The sequence below is a fragment of the Podarcis filfolensis genome (genome assembly GCF_964270895.1).
Source record: "Podarcis filfolensis genome assembly, chromosome: 7".
NCBI lineage: Eukaryota > Metazoa > Chordata > Lepidosauria > Squamata > Lacertidae > Podarcis > Podarcis filfolensis.
Genome location: NC_139603.1, coordinates 50,879,658 through 50,900,078, shown reverse-complemented (window position 1 = coordinate 50,900,078; position 20,421 = coordinate 50,879,658). Strand labels below are relative to the sequence as shown.

Sequence of the window (20,421 nt, the reverse complement as noted above, 5' to 3'; positions counted from 1 at the left end):
ATTTCATAAAGTAGCTGAATGGTAAATCAACATCTTCCATTGTTCTTCTTAGATCTAAATTTTTAAGATTCCATTTTAGATATAGATCTCTTATCATATAAAGCAGATAATATGAGAGAAAAGCCAACATATTTGACTATGTCCTACAAAAATGAACAACTTACTGTGGAAATAGTTTTATATTCCAAGACCTTCCTGCAGCTCTCCTGACATCCAGAACAGTATTAACATGTTGGACTGCTCAAATCCACACTCAGGATAGCCATACTGTTCAGTTCTTCCCATTTTTCATCTCAGAACTGACTGGGAACAAGGACCACAACTGGGGCTTCTCCATTACAGAGACGCTTAGCTAAACTGGCAAAGTTAGTTTCCTATATGTGGTTTTAAGGGAAAACGATTCGGTCAGTTCCAACTCCCATCCTTGAGATTTTCTCTGACTGGTGGAGTTCAAACAGTCTGCAGCAATTCATGAACCTTCCCTTACCCATGACGTGTATTCTTTCATTTGGTGCTGGTTGCTATGGGAACCACTGGCATGTCCCCTCCAGAAGCAATCTTGACAGAGCTGGTAATTGTGACACTGCTGGCATCGATAGCGAAATCCCATCATGCTCTCGCTATGGCAGTAGGAACACTCGACAGGGTGGAAGACTACAAGGGGAGATGGATTTAAAAACAAAACAAAAGACAATCAGCGCAGCGTTAAAACTGAAGCCACTAACAGGTCTTAGCAACCTGCTTTTGTGTCTGAAGTCATTTTCCACAGCAAATGTTATTCTTAAGGTTCCTGAAATTTAAAAGCTTCGCAGTTTTCTCTGAAGACAAACAAGCATCTGCTACTGTCTAAGAGAAAACCTCTTATAGCAGCAGAAAACCAAAACAGGAAAATGTGGAAGCGTGGAAGAAAGAATGAGGGGTTGGATTCAACTAACCCAGTGCACTAGCTGAAGCCAGCAGAAGGACTCCCAGTAGCTCAGTGGGGTTTCCCCCCTCTCTTCCCCACACTACTCCCCCAAATCTGCTTTGGGGAGTCAGGAAAACCTCCATAATAACACATAGAGGGAGTCTTAAGGGAGACTGTTCTGTCTGGCAATCAGAAATACTGGTGCTGACGGAACAATTGTATTAATGCGGTGTTGAATTCCGTCCTAGGACTAGTGTGGATGTGAAGAATCTACTGTGGTCAACTTGCAAAGGCAGAAGGAGATACTCTAAAGGTAGCAAGCATATCAGTTTATGCTGTGTATGATTTTGCAAGAGGGACAACCCTAACTAGGTTTACAACTTGCAGCCTGAAACTATGCTGAGTTCAGTATGTCTGAGCACATTGAAATCAATGGACAAGGCAGACCTTATCATTAGGAATTGAAATTGGCACCACATTCTTAGCCATTCTTCCTTTTCAAGAACAGTAACTTTTCCTGGGGAAAACACAATCATTGTGAACCACATTGATATTCCACATGCCCCTCATCCTTTGACTACATACCATTCTCAACATTTGCCAATCGATGCAGAAGTGGTAACCAGACCAGGCATTGCGGTGGAGGATCAGACATGAGAGTGTCCAAAAAAGCATTCAGTGTGACTTTTTTCTGTTTACATGAACAAAGCAGAAACAATTTAGCATTGCAAGCTGAAAGGGGAATTTTACTTTCCTCATGGGTCATACACACATGGGTGAAATAATTAAGCAGATACATTTCAATATCTTAAACAGGGGAAGGGAACTCTTTTCAGCCCAAGAGACGCATTCCTTTCCGGGCAACCATCTGAGGCAACCTTTAAGTGATAGGCAGGATCTGGAGCAAAAGTGAGCAAAGCAACAGATGTAATTTCATCTCTGTACAGTAGGCTAGCTTCTACACATACTTCCACAGCCCTCTCTGTTCTCCACCCAGACATTATCAGAGGTCAAGGACACAATTAAGGAGTAAAGCAGAGCCAGTGAGGGGTATGGCCCAGGAAGAGTTCTGAGGGACACCAAGTCATGGGCGTAGCCAGGATTTTTTTTGGGGGGGGGGCAGTACTTTGTTAGGGGGGCAGAACCAATGTGATTGGTCAGTTAGTTAAGTATTTCTATTGTTTTACTTGATGGGGGTCAGCTGTCCCCCTTGCCTCCCCCTGGCTACGCCCATGCATCAAGTCCATGATGCTACAAGGGGGATTTGCTCTGTTGTAATTCAAAGGCAAGAAGCTTTGTATGGTAGTTGCTCCAGGCTGTGAACATCTCAGTCAGCTATTTGGGAGCCTTTTGAAAAGGAGTAGGGGAGATCAGGGGCCACGTTGTAGTCCTGGAACCATCTTGTAACTACTTGTACTTGTATTTTTTTTTTTAAATGGCATTACTTGAAAACTTCAAAGGATTTTCCATTTAAATCTGCACATAAACAGGATGGGCTGGATGTAGTCCTGTGTCCATGTAGAACTGGGAAGGACCAAACCTCAGTGCATACCTAGTCCCAATATTGCTCATCTCTATAATACTGAAGGCAATAGTTTATTGGTCTATAAATCTAATATCATTATCATAACCAGTGCTATTTTTCTAGAAAAAGATGTGCCAGAGCTCACCATGAACTTCTCCCAGTGGTGCCCACCTGAGAGCTGAGCCCTAATCATATTCCACACTTATGTAGGAGCATTTCGGAAAACAATACAGGGGCTCCTCCTCCTCCTGCTGCTGCGAACCAATTCATAGCTACCCTACAATATCTTGTTAGTATTTTTTCCAAATCGTATTAGATTGTTCACACGTCTTCCCAAGTCATATCTAATTTGGCCCTTAAACAAAATACAGTTCTCTTCTGGTTTACAATTGCCAAAGTGTCCAGTACACAACCTACGGTATAAACAAATAAAAAGCACATAACATTTTGTCACTGCATATCATTAATGGGAAGGGCAAAAAGGAGGCAGTGAATGTTGCCATTTTATCTACCTGTTGAGAAAAACAGGATTTTGCTGACTGCTCTGTGTATCCAAAAGAAGGACCTTCGAAGACTGCCGTGGGTAGTTTAAGGACTTCTCGCAGAAACATGTCATATTTACCATAAACCATTACACCGCTGGTGTCTGAAATCATTGAGAAAATATCTGATGGAATAAAGGGGGGAAATATGAAATGGTTTATTTGGTTTAAGCCACTAGTTACAAATCTAACAGTATTTCTTTTCAAATGAAAATAATAATTAGAGTTATCCCCTTTTTTATATTGCAAAAGAACGGATACGCCTTTGTTAGAACTCTAGTGAGTAAGCAAGCACTTTTCTAATACTCAAAATTCTTTTCCAGTTTTAGAAAAAAAATGATGCAAATCAGAAAAAAAATGGTAATTTAGCATGATAAAAGAGATCCAAAGTACAAAATGCAAACTTCTTGCCCCTGGAGCAACTTTCTGCTTCAAGTAATGATAATGGTGACAATTTATTAAATTTTTATACCACCCTTTATCTGAAGATCACTGGGTAGCTTACAGTATAAAAATACAAAATATATAACACAACAATAACCTTCCCCTCAACACATTTAAAAGGCCATGGATTTTTTGATCAGTCAAAGGCCTGTGTGAAGAGGAATGTTCTCACCTGGCACCTAAAGTTATGTAAGGTGCCAGGTGAGACTCCCTAGGGAGAGCATTCCACAAATAGGGAGCCCATTTTCATGCTGCCACCCTCTGAACCTCTTGTGGAGGAGGAACATGTAGAAGAGCCTCAAATTACTATCACAGGGTCTGGTTTGGTTCAAATGGGGAGAGGTTGTCCATGATCTGGGAACTGAGTATTTAGATATGGGTGGTTAACCTGTGGCCTACCAGAAATTGTTGGTCTCCAGTTACCATCATCCCTAACCTTGGGTCATGCCAGCTGGGACTGATGAGAGTTGAAGTCCTACAACACCTGGAGGGCCACAGGTAGTCATCCTTGATTTGGATTACTGGAGAGCTGGGTATTTGTGTGCGCGCTTTAAAATATTCAATGCATTACAAAGGGTGATTTCACTTCAGACAATAAAGTTGTTTCTGTGCCTCTTGTGTGTTATGTGCTTGGATCTATGAATGGATTAATTTAATCCATATTGGTTTTAACTAGGGCTGCAACCTGATTAAAGAAGCTTTAATTGATCAATCTTTCTAATACATATGCATGTTTCCCAAAGATTTTGCTAACTGCTTTTCTGCTCTTGCTATCGGAGTCAAAGAGCAATTCTTTAAAATTGTTAAATGCTTTACAGATGTTGACTATGCAAAACTTAAACAGAAAACTGCTTGTAGTAGAAAACACTGTTAGTTCTTTTCAAACTTGGGCCTGGCTGCCAATTCAGTAGTGTCCTGTTGTTTTAGTATAATAGAATCAAAGAACCGTAGAGCTGGAAGGGACCCCAAGAAGAAGAAGAGTTTGTATTTGATATCCCACTTTATCACTCTCCTAAGGAGTCTCAAAGCAGCTAACATTCTCCTTTCCCTTCCTCCCCCACAACAAACACTCTGAGTGTGGCTGAGAGACTTCAGAGAAGTATGAGTAGCCCAAGGTCACCCAGCAGCTGCATGCGGAGGAGCGGAGACGCGAACCCGGTTCACCAGATTACGAGTCTACTGCTCTTAACCACTACACCACACTGGCTCTCATCCCAAGGGTCATCTAGTCCAATCCCCAACAATGCAGGAATCTCAGCACACAGTCTCCCATCTAATTTGAAACCGTACTGGACCCTGCTTAGCTTTGCAAATGTGCTAGCAGTTTTATTGCTGGGGGACTTTGTACTCTGTATTGTTTAGTAGAGTAGCTCTTTGGGTCTTTAGTGGTGGTGGGGTGCAAAATATATTTCATTATGAAAACCATGAAAATGTTTCTTTATGCTGGACACTCAACACATTTGACCATGCATAAGAGGAATCTTTCAGTACCAGGATTCTGGAAAGAAACCATGAATTGATTCATATCACTATTATCTAAACCAAATTCCGGTTCTATTCCATATTGAAAGGAAAGGAACAACATTAATAAAATATAAACAATAGAGGACAAAGACTTACATCTCAATTTGTCCATGATCTTTCCTCCACAAAGTGTTGCCAAGGCCATTTTGATAGCAAAGACAGACATTTTTCCATGTCCTTCTCTATACAGTAACAAGAAAACAAATATGATGACATCAATATGGCAATATTTTTGCACTGCTGTTGAATTATGCCGTACAAATATTCTTAGGCTTGGAAATTAAAATTTTGCAAACAACCATAAAACTTTTAAAAAGAATACAAGAGAAAACAAGCTATTTATTGTAGTTCTGATTTGAACAGTGGCTATCTGAGTGTTGTACTGTAAAAACAGTTTAAAAAGATAAAGCTAGAGAAATAAATCAAATATAACAATTCTAGCACAACACTAAATTCCATCGAAACCAGAACACGAAACATTGCCCAATCTAGTCTGGTCAGGCTCTGGCAGGGAAGAAGGCTCTGGCCAGCATTTCTCTGCTTCCCCACCCCCCTTCTTTTCCTGGGCAGTTGTGTGTGTTCCCTGAAGATTTCCCCTCGTATTAATCCCAATGGAGAGAATATAAGTATACCTAATGTACTTTCCCCCCATTATGGGTGTATGTCAGGAGCCTGGAAGATTTCCCCTCGTATTAATCCCAATGGAGAGAATATAAGTATACCTAATGTACTTTCCCCCCATTATGGGTGTATGTCAGGAGCCTGGAAGGGTTTTTGATCTGGGTGATCCATCCTTAATCTGCCTCCAGAATGGCTGCTCTTTTGCCATTATCACCACTGCAGCACCACCAGTACAGAGCAGAGGTTTCTGTGATAACAACAAGAGAGGCTTGAGAGAGTAGACCTTTTCCTCCAGCCTGCACATCTCCCTCTCCGTGGGTAGGGAGAAAATCCACTCTGTCCTATGACTCTTGGGACCACAAGATTCTACCCTAAATGGTATTAAAATGCCATTAACTGTCAAAACGTCATTTTTATGTTGTGAACCGCTCTGATATCTACAGATGGAGGGCAGTATACAGTTATTGTTGTTGCTGTTGCTGTTGTTCTTATGCCTGGGAATACAACAAAGATGTCTGTCTAGTGCTGAATCAATATTAATGTGGGTCCACAGTAGGCCCCCTAAAATATCCAGCCATGTGTCTACATGCTGAATGCAGAAGTGGTAGTGATACAGACAAATTAAAAATGGTCAGTCTTATTTATTTCAGTTGGAGAGAGTTAAGCTTAGTTAAAAGGTGCATAGTTTGGCTTGATTGTGCCCTATGCTTGCATAAAACAGGCAAGCAGCATACATATTTTAATTTCAAGTGTTTGCCATTTTAGCTTAACATATAAATAAATGGGAAATCATTGAATATAATTCAAAATCACAATTATTATCAACGAAGCTGGTCCAAGTAAAACTAACAGTTTTGAAACAAAGCTAAGCATTTATGCAAACATAGACAGCGATCATCCATCTTGTACATACAATACATTAAAAGCTAGTTGGTGGCTACTTGTGGCTTGAAGTACCTGTGTATGTTTAGGCAGTAATGTATTCTAGCTGCAGCAGTCATGTACAGAAAGATATTGAGTGCCTTTTTTGGAATGTCATCACCTATTATCCCTAACAGAAAGGCCTCCAGTCTTTCGGGAAATGTGAGTTTTAGAATCTTTTTTAATTCTGTGTGAATCATTTCCAAGTACTCTCTAGTGTATTTACATGAACACCACATATGAATCAGGGTTCCCTCCACCTTGTGGCACTTTTAAAAAAATGTAATAATGGTAAGGAGAAACAACTTTATTGTTTGAAGTCAATGGATTATTTTTTAAAAAATAAATAAATGTGTGACCTATGGCAATTGAACAAATTTAATGGGTCCTTCTTCAGTAAGGGGATGAATTGTGAATAGCAGATAAGTAAGTTTTCTCTGTATCCCAAATGGAATAGCATTTTCCATAGCTGAATACTTCTGAGAAGAAAAGGTATGAAAGGAATATTTTCCATTTTAAAATTTTTTTTTGCAGTTTGACTTGATAGGTTTGGACACCATATTTCATCTGAGTCATTTATATTCATACATCTCTACCTAGACTCAGCATAAATTCAATTTCCCCATGAAAATATGTATTGACATGGCTTGTGACTAGGTGAGATAAACGGGCATCTTGGCATTTAGGTGCCCCTAGGGTCTGGCAATTATCAAAGCTGCTCTGTTGTACAATGAAACTCCTTTATAGTAGTAGTTTTTAAAGTTTTCATGAGTAAAATATGGCTGCTTAAGAGCAAGTATTCTGCCTTGTGACAGCCGCTGGTGAAGATGTTCAGTGAAGGGATCATTGTTGTAAAGCCATAAAGGGGGAGAGAATCTTCAGAGTGTGTTGAAACTAAAGGTGAAATGTTCCAGAAGGCCTAAAATGCCATCTTGGTAGTCAAGGTAACTCCAAAACGAATTGGTAGTTGTTGCAAGAAGGAGCTTGCAACAGCTCATATATGTTTATATTCACTTGCTTTATTCGCTTGCTTTCGTATATACTAATTGGCTTGCTTTGATGCTGTGCTTATCTGTAGACCCTGGGATGCTGGGCTCTTGGCCCAGAGAGGACAGCTATCTGTAAGCTTTGGATAGTAGCCATCTATGGCCTCACTGGTCAGGTGAATTGATGGGCCACACTGAAGTAGGCTGCTTTGTGTAGAAAGAATGCCTAAACATTTGCTTGGGTGTGGACAAGTAATGGTGACTTCCCACTCTTGCAGTGTTTGTCCTGCGTCTGCCAAGGCAGTGGGGCTCTGCTGGCTCTGCTGTGAGTTTACTATTTCTTATAAGCACTAGAATGAATCACTCTGGTATTTTTGACATCCCTGCACTAAACCACTCCCGCAAGCCCATGGGCTAGTGGAGCAGGGCACAGAAGCAGAAAATAAATGAAGAAGTCAACTGCGTTACTTGTAGAGATGGAGAAAATATTTCTATTTAAATGTTACTCAGTTCTCTACAAGAATGAACAACACTCAAAGAACCAACTGTGCCATCAGAGAAATGTATTGTGGTGCTCATCCAGTCAACAATTGTATATGCAGTTGGGTAGTAGACTGATCAACAACTTCACTTGTCAAAACATGATCACACTGACTTTAACAATCATAAGAGATGTGCTTATTACACGAACGGGCAGCATTCCTCTGTACTGGCCATGGGCTATTGTAAAGGCATCAGAAGGACTTACGAAGCGAACAGAATAAAGGGCTGAGAATCCCCTTGTAATTCTCTTTCACGCTGTACTTGTCTGCAAAAGTGAGGAGGTAGGGAACTGCCCTCTGCTCTCCTGCCTCTAACGCATATGAAACATCAGTAAAAGACCTGAGGCCACAGGGCGCTCCAGCTGTCCAATGCCAATAGTACTACTCTATACCATATTAGCTAGAGGCTATCACAAAACAAAATCTATAGCATATGACTAAAACCCTGTGCATGCTTTTGCATGCTCTATCAGAGCCAATAACACTTCCAAGCTGATTTAACAAAACCTCACCTAGATTTCCCTTTGGAAATAAGCTGTATTATTCTCCGTAAGAGTAGGTGGAAGTTTAAAAATAATGAAGCATGAGCTCCCCCACCTTTTATTTGTATTTTATTTATACTATTCTGATAATATATTCTGAAAAACGTATTTTACAGAGCAGAGCGTGCGTGCCATGAACATATTAAGAGGGGTGTGTGTGTGTGTGTGTGTGTGTTTTAATGGCATGAATGCAGCAGATAATCAAAGCTGTAAGTGGGTTGTAACCAGTAGCAAAAAAGATGAGCAGGTGGCCTCCCCACTCCCTAGTATTACTTAATGCTTCCCTGTCCCATTTATAAAACAGTTCAATATATTTCAGGACAAAAATAAGGAGTCTGGTTTAAAAGGAAGCAAGCAGAAATCCCTGTCTCTCTGCACATGCAATTGCTGTGATTGCTGAGAAAAAGAACTGAGTGACAAGCTGCGTCAGGGTCCCCTCCCCTAATGAGTTAGAACTTTAAGGACTTAAGCTGTGATTTAAGGCTGTGTGGAGATAAACTTTCGAACCAAAGCAATGTTTCAAGACGAAGCTGGAAAGTTAAGAGTTTTGGAATGACGCAGTTAAAAATGCCGTCGCCATCTTGGGAGGCATTGTTGGAGCTCTTGGGTCTGGGAGGAGAAAGAGAGAAATAGAGCTGTTTACATATCGTGGATTAACTTCTCTGTGGGACTTAAGAGCGAAAAATGCCTGATTTATGATGGAAAGAGTGATGTTATCTACGAAGGAGATATATGGAAACCATCTGGAATTAAATTGGAAGAACGGGAAATTCACACAGGATTATTATATTTGCTTATCGGCTTAAGGAGACTAACAGAAGAGATCGTAAAAGAAAAAGAGAAATTATATGAATAAGATATGATGTGGAAACACCAAGATAAGACTGGATAGAATTATGAGCTTTGTGTGGACTGATTGGGACTGATTTGGACACTAACGCAGTAATAAGAAGATGATTTGAATCCCCCTTTGGATCTTGAAGTATGGGTTCCCCCAACAAAATTTAAAAATTTGGCTTTGTAATTTGGAATTTATGTGATGTGATTTAATTTGATGTGATTGGCCAGTTAATAAAAATTATTAAAAAAAAAAAAAAAGACAAGCTGCGTCAGGGAACCAAACTAGATGTGATCAGAAGAAAATGCCTTCATTTGCACCTCTTGGTAGAAATCAAAGACCCTATACTCTGACCTAGGAAAAGCCTTCCTTATACACACCTTTGATTTGTGGGCCTTCACAAAATGTATTTCCAATGAGTTCTCTGCAATTATCAGTACAGTTTGTCTATTTAAAAGATTTCCATCCTGCCTTGCAGCAAAAGACACTTGGATATTTCCTTACAACTTGACTTTTAAGGCTCTTGTTAGGATTGCTCACTCTGATTGCTCTGGGATAAAATGGTGGCCGCTACTAATTTGCTGGCAGCCCATTGGGATAATATGATTAACATGATGACATTACAATGTCATATAACTAAGTATATCTATGAAGCCAATTCATGGTGAGACCAGTGTTTCCTGCTCTCACTGTGAAGAGGCTACATGATAACTGTTGTTATTGGCATCCATCTGTCTTGGGAGACAATAGAGGAGTGTGCATTTGGGGGTAAAGTCAAACCATTGGAGAGTTACAGTGCCTGCTGTGGCTGTAGAGACCAATATGGGGAAGACATGCTTTGTTGCAGACGAAGGCATCCAGATGCAGATAACACAGGCAGTCACATTTAGCTAGGGGAGCTGCTTTGCTATACGTAATTCCCTGGAAAAAAGCCCCATTGAACTCAGTGGGGCCTAAGCATGAGTAGATAGGCACAGGCCTGCACTGTTAATATAACTCAAACCTTCAATCCAAAATTGCTAAGCTACATCTTAAGTAGCAACAAGAATGGAAACTCTGTTAACATTTCTATGGTCATTCCACTTGACTGAGTCTTTAATATTTTGCCACACCAGGCGAAATTAATAAAATGCATTTCCTGCCCAGAACTCCTGGGATTCTTCATCCATCCTATCAGGCTATATGGCTCATTGAGGCTCACATTTAGGATTTCTGATTACCCCTCTATTAATTCAATCACAAATTCCAAGCACTATGTCAGCATAGTGAGGACAGCTCTGATTTACAGTACTTGAAATGAAAGCAGTTGCTATTTTAGAACAATTTGCATTTTTGGATATATTCCAGGTCCTACAATTACCTAGCTACCAAAAGTGTATAGAATAGTTGTTGAGCACATTCTATGTGAGAGCAGTACTGTGTTAACATAGATCACCCCATCATTTACAAAAGCAATACTTTTTCATTCCTTCCTCTGTGGGATGGTGTTTTGTATGCATCTTCAAAGCCTTGCAGTGCTAAACTCCAGAAACAAAATGGGTATTACGAATGATCTCATTTTCACGGTGGTGGTTTTGTTGGGAGGGAGGGAGGCTTACAGGCAGTGGGCAGCATTCTCAGTTGGTTTCTTCCCTGTTCTTGTGAAGAGTCAAGAATTCAGGGTTTACTGTTACTTCTTTTTTAAAAAGAGCTTCCGCCTTGTTGTGGAATCTTTTCCAAACACTGAAGGCCACAGTTTCACAGCCTACTGACAATTTCTCCTTGGAGAGGGCAGGACAGCTGGTTGGATACAGGCACACAGTGCCTCTGCTACTTTGTCATGTGGAACGGTTGCTCCCTCCCACCTCACCCCAGGTGTTGCCATGGTGACTAAGCTGTACCAGTTGATCTGACTCTGGAAGGTACACAATGCCAAGCAAGAACTCCATCAAGTGTGTGCTGGGGAGGAGGGCAAGAGGGGGGTGGGTAGGCAAGCGGGAACACAAGGCAACTTATTTTAATGGTACTTTAATAGTGTGGATTTCCAACCAGTGCATTTTCATAATAGAAAACAGTAATGAGGTAATAGATAATTTGCACCTGTCGAAGCATAAAGCTGATCCCAGTCAATCCAGTTTGTAATTTCAGGCTATTCAGATGCTTTTAAGAATGCCAATAACATGCTGATGGATCCTATGCTCAATTACCGTAATTTACATATATACACAGAACGCTCATCTGTAACATGACATTAGGGATGTCTCTTTCCCATAAATTCACATTTGTTTGGTTGTCTCCACCTCCCCTAGGCCTTCAAATGCAAGGTTTCAGGCTGTAGTAATAATATGAATTCTATTGCCATTTTTTTCTGTTGGAATCTCACAGTTTGCTACATTAACAAGGAAAAGGGGGAAATTGCTCACAGCTGCCTAAGCTTGCAGCAAAAAGAGTTTCCTTCAAACAATAAGCCACTAACCCCATGCCACTGCTACAGAATAAACACTGCTGCAGATGTTTCCACCAGCAATAATAATACCCAAAGAATGGAATGGAACAATTTTGCATTTTGAAGTGTTCTGCTTGGGGCCAAACTCGACGTTACATGCACATTACTGCAAGGGCCCTTTTGGTAAAGCTGTGTGTGTGAGAGAGTGTGTGTGTGTGTGTGAGAGAGAGACAGACAGACAATGGTGGGGAGGGAAAGATTTAAGCATTCCCTCCAACTCCCACTTCTCTAATCCCTGAAGGCAACAAGGTAATATTGCACACATCTACATGTGTAACATATAGCCTTTATAGTCATAATTAAGAAAGTTCTGAACAAAAACAGTAATTCGGAAATTTCACTTTGTCCAAGGCCCAGCTCAAACCGATATTTCACTTTGGTACTCTTTTTCTGTGTAAATATTAAAATCAATAATATTAGAAGGAAAACTTACGGATCAAAAGCTGCCAGCAGGAAGTTGAGTAGTAAGCTGATGGATTGCTCTACGTTGATCTGGTGGGTAGTTGGCATGCGTTTGTTCAGTTGGTAAAAAACGGTGGACAGGACAGCTTCAATTCGAGCCACATTCAGTTCTATGTTCGGGTCCAGGTTGTTCAATGAATTTTCCCGCAATGCTTCTATTACATTCCAAATATCCACTAAGTGCACTATGTAGGATGCAAGATAGTACTAACAATCAGATAAATGCCCACAAAAGAGACAGAAAATAATCCTATCTTAGGTTATAGCATTTTTACAGATAGATAAAATATATACTTAGATCTGCTTGAAATGACACGTTCTCCCCCCACCGCTGGTTTGTGAGTGGGGCCTCATTTTGTTTTTGTTTTTTTGCGGGGCTGTACAAAATTGTTTCAATGGAAATTGGTGGAGTGAAACAATTCGGAGTGGTTTCCTTTTCCTTTTCCCATGATACCATGTTTACAGGTATAGTTTGGGTAAAAATCAAAATAGCAGTCCTGTGTCCACTGACAGGCATGTGGGGGAAAGCAAAGGCTACACCCCCCAAAAAAGCTCACCCTTGCCATGGGCTTTTGGGACAAACGGGTCCTCAGCACTGGATGGGTTTCCTCGTCCAAGCCATTTTTGGAGGGATAGTCTTTCTCTGTCCCCCGAACCAATGCACAGTAAGGGAATCAGTGATGTCTTCTGTGCTTTCCATATGGAAGAAAAAAGGTGCACCCTGAAAATGGCTGGCTTAAGGGAAAAGCTCACCCCTTACCAATGATGCATGGGGGCCAGAGACTCCTTGATGGGGTTTTTTAGGGAGCCAGCAGCAGTAAGGGGAGGCAAGAGGAGGAGATGCAACAACTCTAAAAAATAAAATCGTTTGCCCACCAAAACATTGTCATTTTTATACACAAAGGAAACATAGTTCTCATTTTCAGGTGCTCATTTCATTAGACCAGAATGGAATTAAAAAGAAAATACAACTACAGGTGATTGGATACATATTTATAGAGAACTATAAGGCCAAATATATTTTATAAAGCAAAAAGAAGAAAAAGAAAGGCACAAGGAGGTTTTTGTTTTCAATTTTGAAGCTTTATGTAGCTTTTGGACCTAGAAGCTGACAGTCTAGTCCTAACAGGCTACTCCAGCACTGATTGGCTCTCTCCAACATTCCATTTAACGTCCATCAACTTCCACACAAGCTACTTTGACATGTGGCAAACCCTTTGAGATGACCTGAATTCCAAGACATTTGGTGATTCAGGACTGCAGTATGCTAGAAGCCCTTTTGATCTCATGCATGAAATTAGTAGAATCCGTATATAAAAAGGTAAAGGACCCCTGACAGTTAAGTCAAGTCACGAACGACTCTGGGGTTGCGGTGCTCATCTTGCTTTCTTGGCTGAGGGAGCCGGCGTACAGCTTCCGGGTCATGTGGCCAGCATGACTAAGCTGCTTCTGGCAAACCAGAGCAGAGCACGGAAACGCCATTTACCTTCCCGCCGGAGTGGTACCTATTTATCTACTTGCACTTTGATGTGCTTTCGAACTGCTAGGTTGGCAGGAGCTGGGACCGGTCAATGGGAGCTCACCCCGTCATGGGGATTCGAACCACCAACCTTCTGATCGGCAATCCCAAGGCTCAGTGGTTTAGACCACAGCACCACCCACGTCCCAGAATCCATTATATATATATCTATCTATCTCCAAATGCCATATACCACACAGGGCAAGGAACCACAAACAAATTATGATACATAAATTATATGAAGAATCTCCTGACTTTTCATTTTATTGTAAAGCAGTTTGGGGAAGGTGACATTGACTGGAAGGGCTCTGCTAGGGAAGAGGTTTTTAACCTTCCACAGCATCATTTGTCTGACCTAAATCACACACACCCTGATTCTGTTAGTCACGCTGAGGTCGTGGGGGAAGGAGAAGAGGTTAAGTAACTGTATTTATTTCTAAAAACAGTTATATAGTGTTATATCAGAAGAAGAAGAAATATCAAAGCAATTTACAGCAATAATACATAGAACATACAATAACAAATCATGTATTAAAAAGTTAAAAACAGACCTCAATAAACCATTGTGGAAAGATACATTCTTAATTGCCTGGCAGAATAAAAAAGTTTTCAGCAGGCGTTTAAAATTTGACCCCGAAGGCGCCTGCTGGATCTCAATTGGCAAAAAATCCCATAAGCCTGGTGCCTGTGTTTTACACCCCCACCCCACCCAGGAGTGCTAACAATGGCTTTGTGGGGGGAGATAATTTGTAAGGATGCATTAACATCACTGTGTTCAAGCTTAAAAACAATCAGGCTTTTGCAAACATTTCCTTTGGATACTCGACATCTCAAGGGTTTTTGCAAGTAATCAATAAAAAAAATCTTGCAAAACCCAGATATGTCTATTGAAATAAATGGAGACACAACAGAAAACCTTTGGGCCAATAGATGCCCCTCACCAGTCATTCTGGGCATGCAGCCTTTTAAAAATCTGTCTACTGAATAAAAACACGGAAGGTCTCCCTTAGTTCTCTCTTGCCCCAAGGGTTTCCAGTGGTGGATTGTATTTTGCTGCAGGCTCTTTAAACTCTGCTTACTGAATAAATAAACTGAGACTTCAAACTTGTTTTGTTCTCTCCCATCTTGTTAATGAGAACACTTTAAATGGTAAGGAAAACCCAACTGAATATGGCACAGCCTCTAAAAAAGCTCACAAAAGTTACCAGCCTGTAAAAAGAATTGAGCGGCCTCTTTATGGACAGAACAGAATTGCAAATGGTTACTTAGCAGTTGGGTCTCTTTTTATTCACTGGGCCTAATCTCGCTGCAGAAGTGAAGCGGGGTGCTGCCTGCCCAGTCATCGCCATCTGCACCACAGCTGTTGCAAAGCATTATAAACAAAGGGGGGGTAGGCAGTCTGTCAGACCTTATTCTTGAAGCCCCCCCACAAGCCCAATATTCTTGCCTGCGTACAATTTCTTGTCACCATGGCTATCCTGTATGAACCTCTCCCAGACCTTTAGGCCATCACTGGTGGTCCTCTTCTGGGTACCCCCTCTGGCGAAGGTGCAGAGGGTGGTGGCGTTGGAGAGGGCAGCAGATACTGGACGACGAGGAGGAAGAGGCAGCTCCTGAGCCCAAGCCTAGCATAGGCTCACATCTTTACATTATGTCTAGATTTGGCCTATGCTTTTGTGACATGGGAGAAACTGAGGATCTCATAACATTTGGATTTAAAAAAATACTCTGCTTATATATTGGTTAGAAACATGTTTCTTCCCCAACTGCTTTTGGGTAAGGGAAACCAGTCAGATCTTGAAATGATCAGATAATTGATATAAAGAATTACTCATTAAGTCAGCATCTCACACTTTAGCATTATCCAAATCTCATGCTGCTTCTATTGAATCTCTTGTTGTAAATTGCTATCATCTGTGACTGCTGTAATGAAAACTAATTTTGGCTGGCTGAGCTCTTGCTCATTGTAACTATCTACAAATTGTGAGTTGTGTTGTCCACCCCATTATGCATTGTGTTGTAACATTTTTTTCTTAGGATCTACGGCCAATATGGAACTCAAACTCAACTGAACTGTTCGCCTAACAGGAATTATATGGCATAGTCTGGTGACCTTTGGGGTGGATTTTTCCTATTCATTTATCATACAATGCCTCTAACTAAATATAAGATGAAGATACAATCCAAATGAATGAATGAATGAATGAATAAGCTACTGCATTACTGTTTCATACACAATCCTCAAAGGATTTATGTCTGAAGAGATTACAAAGAATGAAAGAAGCTACAGAAACTTAGCAGTTACCTTTTACACACTTCCTGCAATCTCTCCACTGTACAGAAGAGGGCATATATTTGGTTAGAAAACAGTAATTACATCAGAAGAAGCAGAGATTATCAACACAACTTCCTTTATTCTCTTAAAAATTAATTCAACCCACCCACAATGTTATACAGAAACGTACCTAATGCAGGGAATAAAAGGGGAGGGGAGAGACAATGAATATTTGCTTGCCTGCCCTGTAGGTCGATCTTTCCAGTTTGATTTAGAGGCTGCACAGCACAGACAAGATTCTGTGCAGTTGTTGCTCAGCTTCTAACCATTGGGCAGGGCCACACAGATCCTGCACCCTGCAGAAAGCAAACCTTGCTGCTAGGAAAGACCAGCTGCAAGGAAAGACTGGCTTTTTTTTCACCATAGCAAGCTACTGGTTGCTAGGATGCCCTACTATGATGCAATTCATACTATGATGTCTTTTCAGTCTCACTAGTATGTCACAAACATTCCTAAAGTGTAACATCTCTCTCTCTCTCTCTCTCTCTCTCTGTGTGTGTGTGTGTGTGAGAGAGAGAGAGCGAGAGAGAGCTTCTTCAAACCCTAACCACTTTCCTCCTATATGAACTCTTAGCAGGTGGTCAGTAGGACCATGGTAGGACAGCAGAGTGTGGTATAGAATTGTAGAGTTAGAAGGGACCCTGAGAACCATCTAGTCCAACCCCTTGCACTGTAAGAATACTTGGAGATGGGAAACCCAGTTGACATCAGGCCTTGCTTGATGAAAACCATCCCTTTAAATCTTTTTTCCAGGAGGTCTTGTAAACCTAGATTCAAGTGTTTTCCCTACTTGCTGGTGACCATGGGAGTAGCCAAGGGGGGCGTAGCTGCCCCCAATCAATAAAAATCAATAAAAATACATGGCTAACTGAGGTTCTGCCCCCCTAACAAAAGGCCTGCCCCCCACCCCAATCCTGGCTATGCCTATGCTGGTGACAGGGGGTTGTGCTTTCCCTGCTGCTGGAGCCACTTCCCCTTTAACATTTTTACCCACAGTGAGGGCAGCAAGCATTGCACTTACCCCAAATCGGCTTTGTGATTATGCCACACAGGCAGTGAGATTTGACTAGGCAATGATGGCGGCCAAGCCCAAAGCTGAGAAGAGCAAATATTCCTGCCCTCACTCCAGGCTTATGTCTTAGGGGTAAATGTTACACAGCAGTAGAAATGTGTGCAAATGCACTATCACCACCACCTCAAAGACCACAGAAAGGTGGGAAGGGCGGAGCGGCGGCTTTCATGAAACCTTGCCCCAGCTCCTATTCTGAGACAAAATCCTGAGAATTTTGATCTCATCCCACACTGAAATCAGTCCTAAGCCACAAAGCTCCCTAAATGGCTTTAACGAGGGTGTTATGAGCAGCATGAAGGAGAGAAGAATTATATAAAAGCATTTTGGCTAGAAGTCTACAAAGCTATGTGAGCCTCCTCTCAGCTTGAAGCACATGTGCAGCCAGAGGAATCTTGGATGTGTGTACTTCAGCTGCTCTTATGAACGAACAGGAAATCACTTTTTGGTTTAAAACCACCTGTTCAGGAATGTAGATTAGTGCTGTACAAACTTCAAGGACATATCTATTTGTATCCAGGGCTGTATCAAGAGATGTTTGCTACCTGAGGAAAAGATAGCACCCCCCGGCAATTCCTTGTACAGAATCCAGCCAGACTTGCCGCTGACCACACCCTCCCACTGCACCTGAGAGCATCAGGCTAGTTTATGGGGCACAGGGCAGGCCGCTTGGCCTCCTCTCATAGCTCTTTCCTCCAGCCATTTGCCAGGATTCCCTGCTCCACACTCATCACCAGCTGTCTGAGGCAGTCATCCTATCCTGCCTAACATTAGAGTAGGCCCTTTGTGTTGTGGTGTGCACACATACCTCTGAAGGACTACATATTTAGGGCACTTAAGGAAGCCATAGAAACTATAGACAATTATTTAAATACTCCAGAAGATAGAAACCAGCCAGAGAAGCAGTAGGACCATTAAGAGACAAGGTTGAAAACTGGGTGCACAAGAAAAGCATTTACTTTCTTTGTGCCAAGCCCTCACAAAGCACCTTATAAGACTTGCAGAATGAAGCTGGGAAGTCAAGCGAATTCCTTGTATTATTCTTTGCTTCACAACACAGGTCAGTGAATAACAAGCAAGAATGTTTTTCTTCTTCCTAAGAAAAGTTGCAATGGGTCTTCCATTACAACTCCCATACCCACAGTTGGCTTCCAGTGGCTCAGCTGAGATTGGCTTAAATTTAATAATAGCCCAATTTGTCTCCAGACTTCAGACAAAGGTGTGTGAGAGACAGCCACACATGAACCAGCTTTTCAGTGAGTGCAGCTGAATAGCAGTCTAATACAGCTGGCAAGGAATACATGTGTGGTGTTCATTCACAAACTAAAACAACTACTGTAGTTAGTCATTAGGACCAGATGGCTTTCACTCAACATTTCTAAGAGCTCAGAATAGTTTTTGCTTAAAACATATAAGCTTGCTAGGACTGGCATCCATGTCGGAGAATTAGTAGACTACCATTGTTTAAGGGGATTTCAGACAATCCAGGAATTTACAGGCCTGTTTCCCTAACTTCTGTCCAAAATAATTTGATGGAAAGTATATTAAAGCAACAACACTCAATAAAATTAGCAAGCCTTGCTTGGAAAATACTGAAAGGTCAAGCAGTATTTAACCAGTAGCAGCTTGAGATTTCATATGAAAGAGGAAACACTTGCATTTTGTCAAGAGCCTGCCTCAGATATTGAGTTCTATACCACTTCCTGAGGATGAGGTAATGCAGATTAGAGAAAGCTACATTACTAGCCACTAGATGGCAGTGTGCATATTTTAGTAAGCGCCACATATATGTGCTCTTACATATTAACCATATATTCGTATTGCATCAAATTAACAAAAACCAAGGCGTATGGATTTCTGCTGTTCCCTTAAGAAATCTGCTGTTTCAAAGGGGGGAAAATATATTTGTATTTTCACCAATGTCTGTATAGATTGGTTACAGAGTTAGCTTTCTCATTTTCTCAGGATGACTAAATAAGAAATTATGGAGGCGAAAGAAGAAAAAAATGCTTTATTGAGAATTGTTATTATGGCAACTGACCTGTCAAATGCTGGTCATGATTTCACCCCATTTCTAATTTACAGTGTTACTGAGTCAGGCACACAGCAGTCCTAGCTAGTAAAGTCTGAACTGTGAAATGAGCTGCCCACAGTTAAAATCTCATCTCATTCATAAACTTGCTAGGTGCCCTTAGGCTTTTCTCACTGCCCTTAACCCTACTTCTGTAATATGGGAATAATAATACTAGCCTACCTTACAAAATTGTGATGATTACAAAGATAATGCATCAGTTCTGAACAGCCTAATGATACAAAAAACGAAACATTAATATATAGGAAAGACATGAATAATAGAACCAAGACACTAACTGACCAAGCAGAAATGAAAGAAGTGCCATTCTGAACTTGAGTTAACCAGACATTAAGTTTCTGTAACCCAACCAGTAAAACTGCATTCTAAAAAGTAACCAGCATTTGGGTCTGAAGAAGCAGTAAACTTCAAGGTTACTGGGGAATTTGGTTGATGTTTTGTTTGCTACTAAACCAACTCAATACATTCAAATCACACTGTTCCACTGGGCTACATCTTGTTGGGTAGGGTCAGTCTTTTTGAAATTGACACCTGTCCATTTTGGGTTGTATACATCATTATGCTCAGCTGCAAATATATCACTTAATTACTGTTACAGTACATTATCAATAACATAATTAATTTTATCTGGCAAACCTACCCAACCCACATTCAGAAAATGTATGTGATTTAAAGGAATATATTGAAGTAACTAGAATAAATGTAAACTCGGCTGCAGATTATATGGTAGTCAAATAATGTTTGTAAAGCTGTGAGTCCCTAACAGTTCAATGCTAACCATGTTTTCCAAGAAGTTCAACTGACTTTAAAGATAAGGTAAAGGTAAAGGGACCCCTGACCATTAGGTCCAGTCGTGACCGACTCTGGGGTTGCGGCGCTCATCTCGCTTCATTGGCTGAGGGAGCCAGCATACAGCTTCTGGGTCATGTGACCAGCACGACTAAGCTGCTTCTGGCGAAACCAGAGCAGTGCATGGAAACGCCGTTTACCTTCCCGCCGGAGCTGTACCTATTTATCTACTTGCACTTTGTGCTTTCGAACTGCTAGGTTGGCAGGAGCAGGGACCG

The 20,421-nt window shown here is 41.1% G+C and overlaps 1 protein-coding gene across 50 annotated transcripts in view; it reads right to left on the bottom strand.

Moving 5' to 3' along the window:
• DTNA (dystrobrevin alpha) overlaps nucleotides 1-20,421 on the bottom strand; it is a 179,431-nt gene that overhangs the window by 53,397 nt on the left and 105,613 nt on the right. For 49 of the 50 annotated variants that reach the window (XM_083622905.1, XM_083622952.1, XM_083622916.1 and 46 more), the window contains 5 exons: nucleotides 12,311-12,524; nucleotides 5,039-5,124; nucleotides 2,945-3,099; nucleotides 1,493-1,598; nucleotides 488-654 (listed from right to left, as the gene is read on the bottom strand). In XM_083622905.1, the coding sequence (XP_083479031.1) occupies nucleotides 488-654; nucleotides 1,493-1,598; nucleotides 2,945-3,099; nucleotides 5,039-5,124; nucleotides 12,311-12,524 (728 nt within the window). Of the gene's footprint in view, nucleotides 1-164; nucleotides 655-1,492; nucleotides 1,599-2,944; nucleotides 3,100-5,038; nucleotides 5,125-12,310; nucleotides 12,525-20,421 lie in introns of all 50 variants that reach the window. The other variant, XM_083622950.1, reaches the window with a different exon arrangement.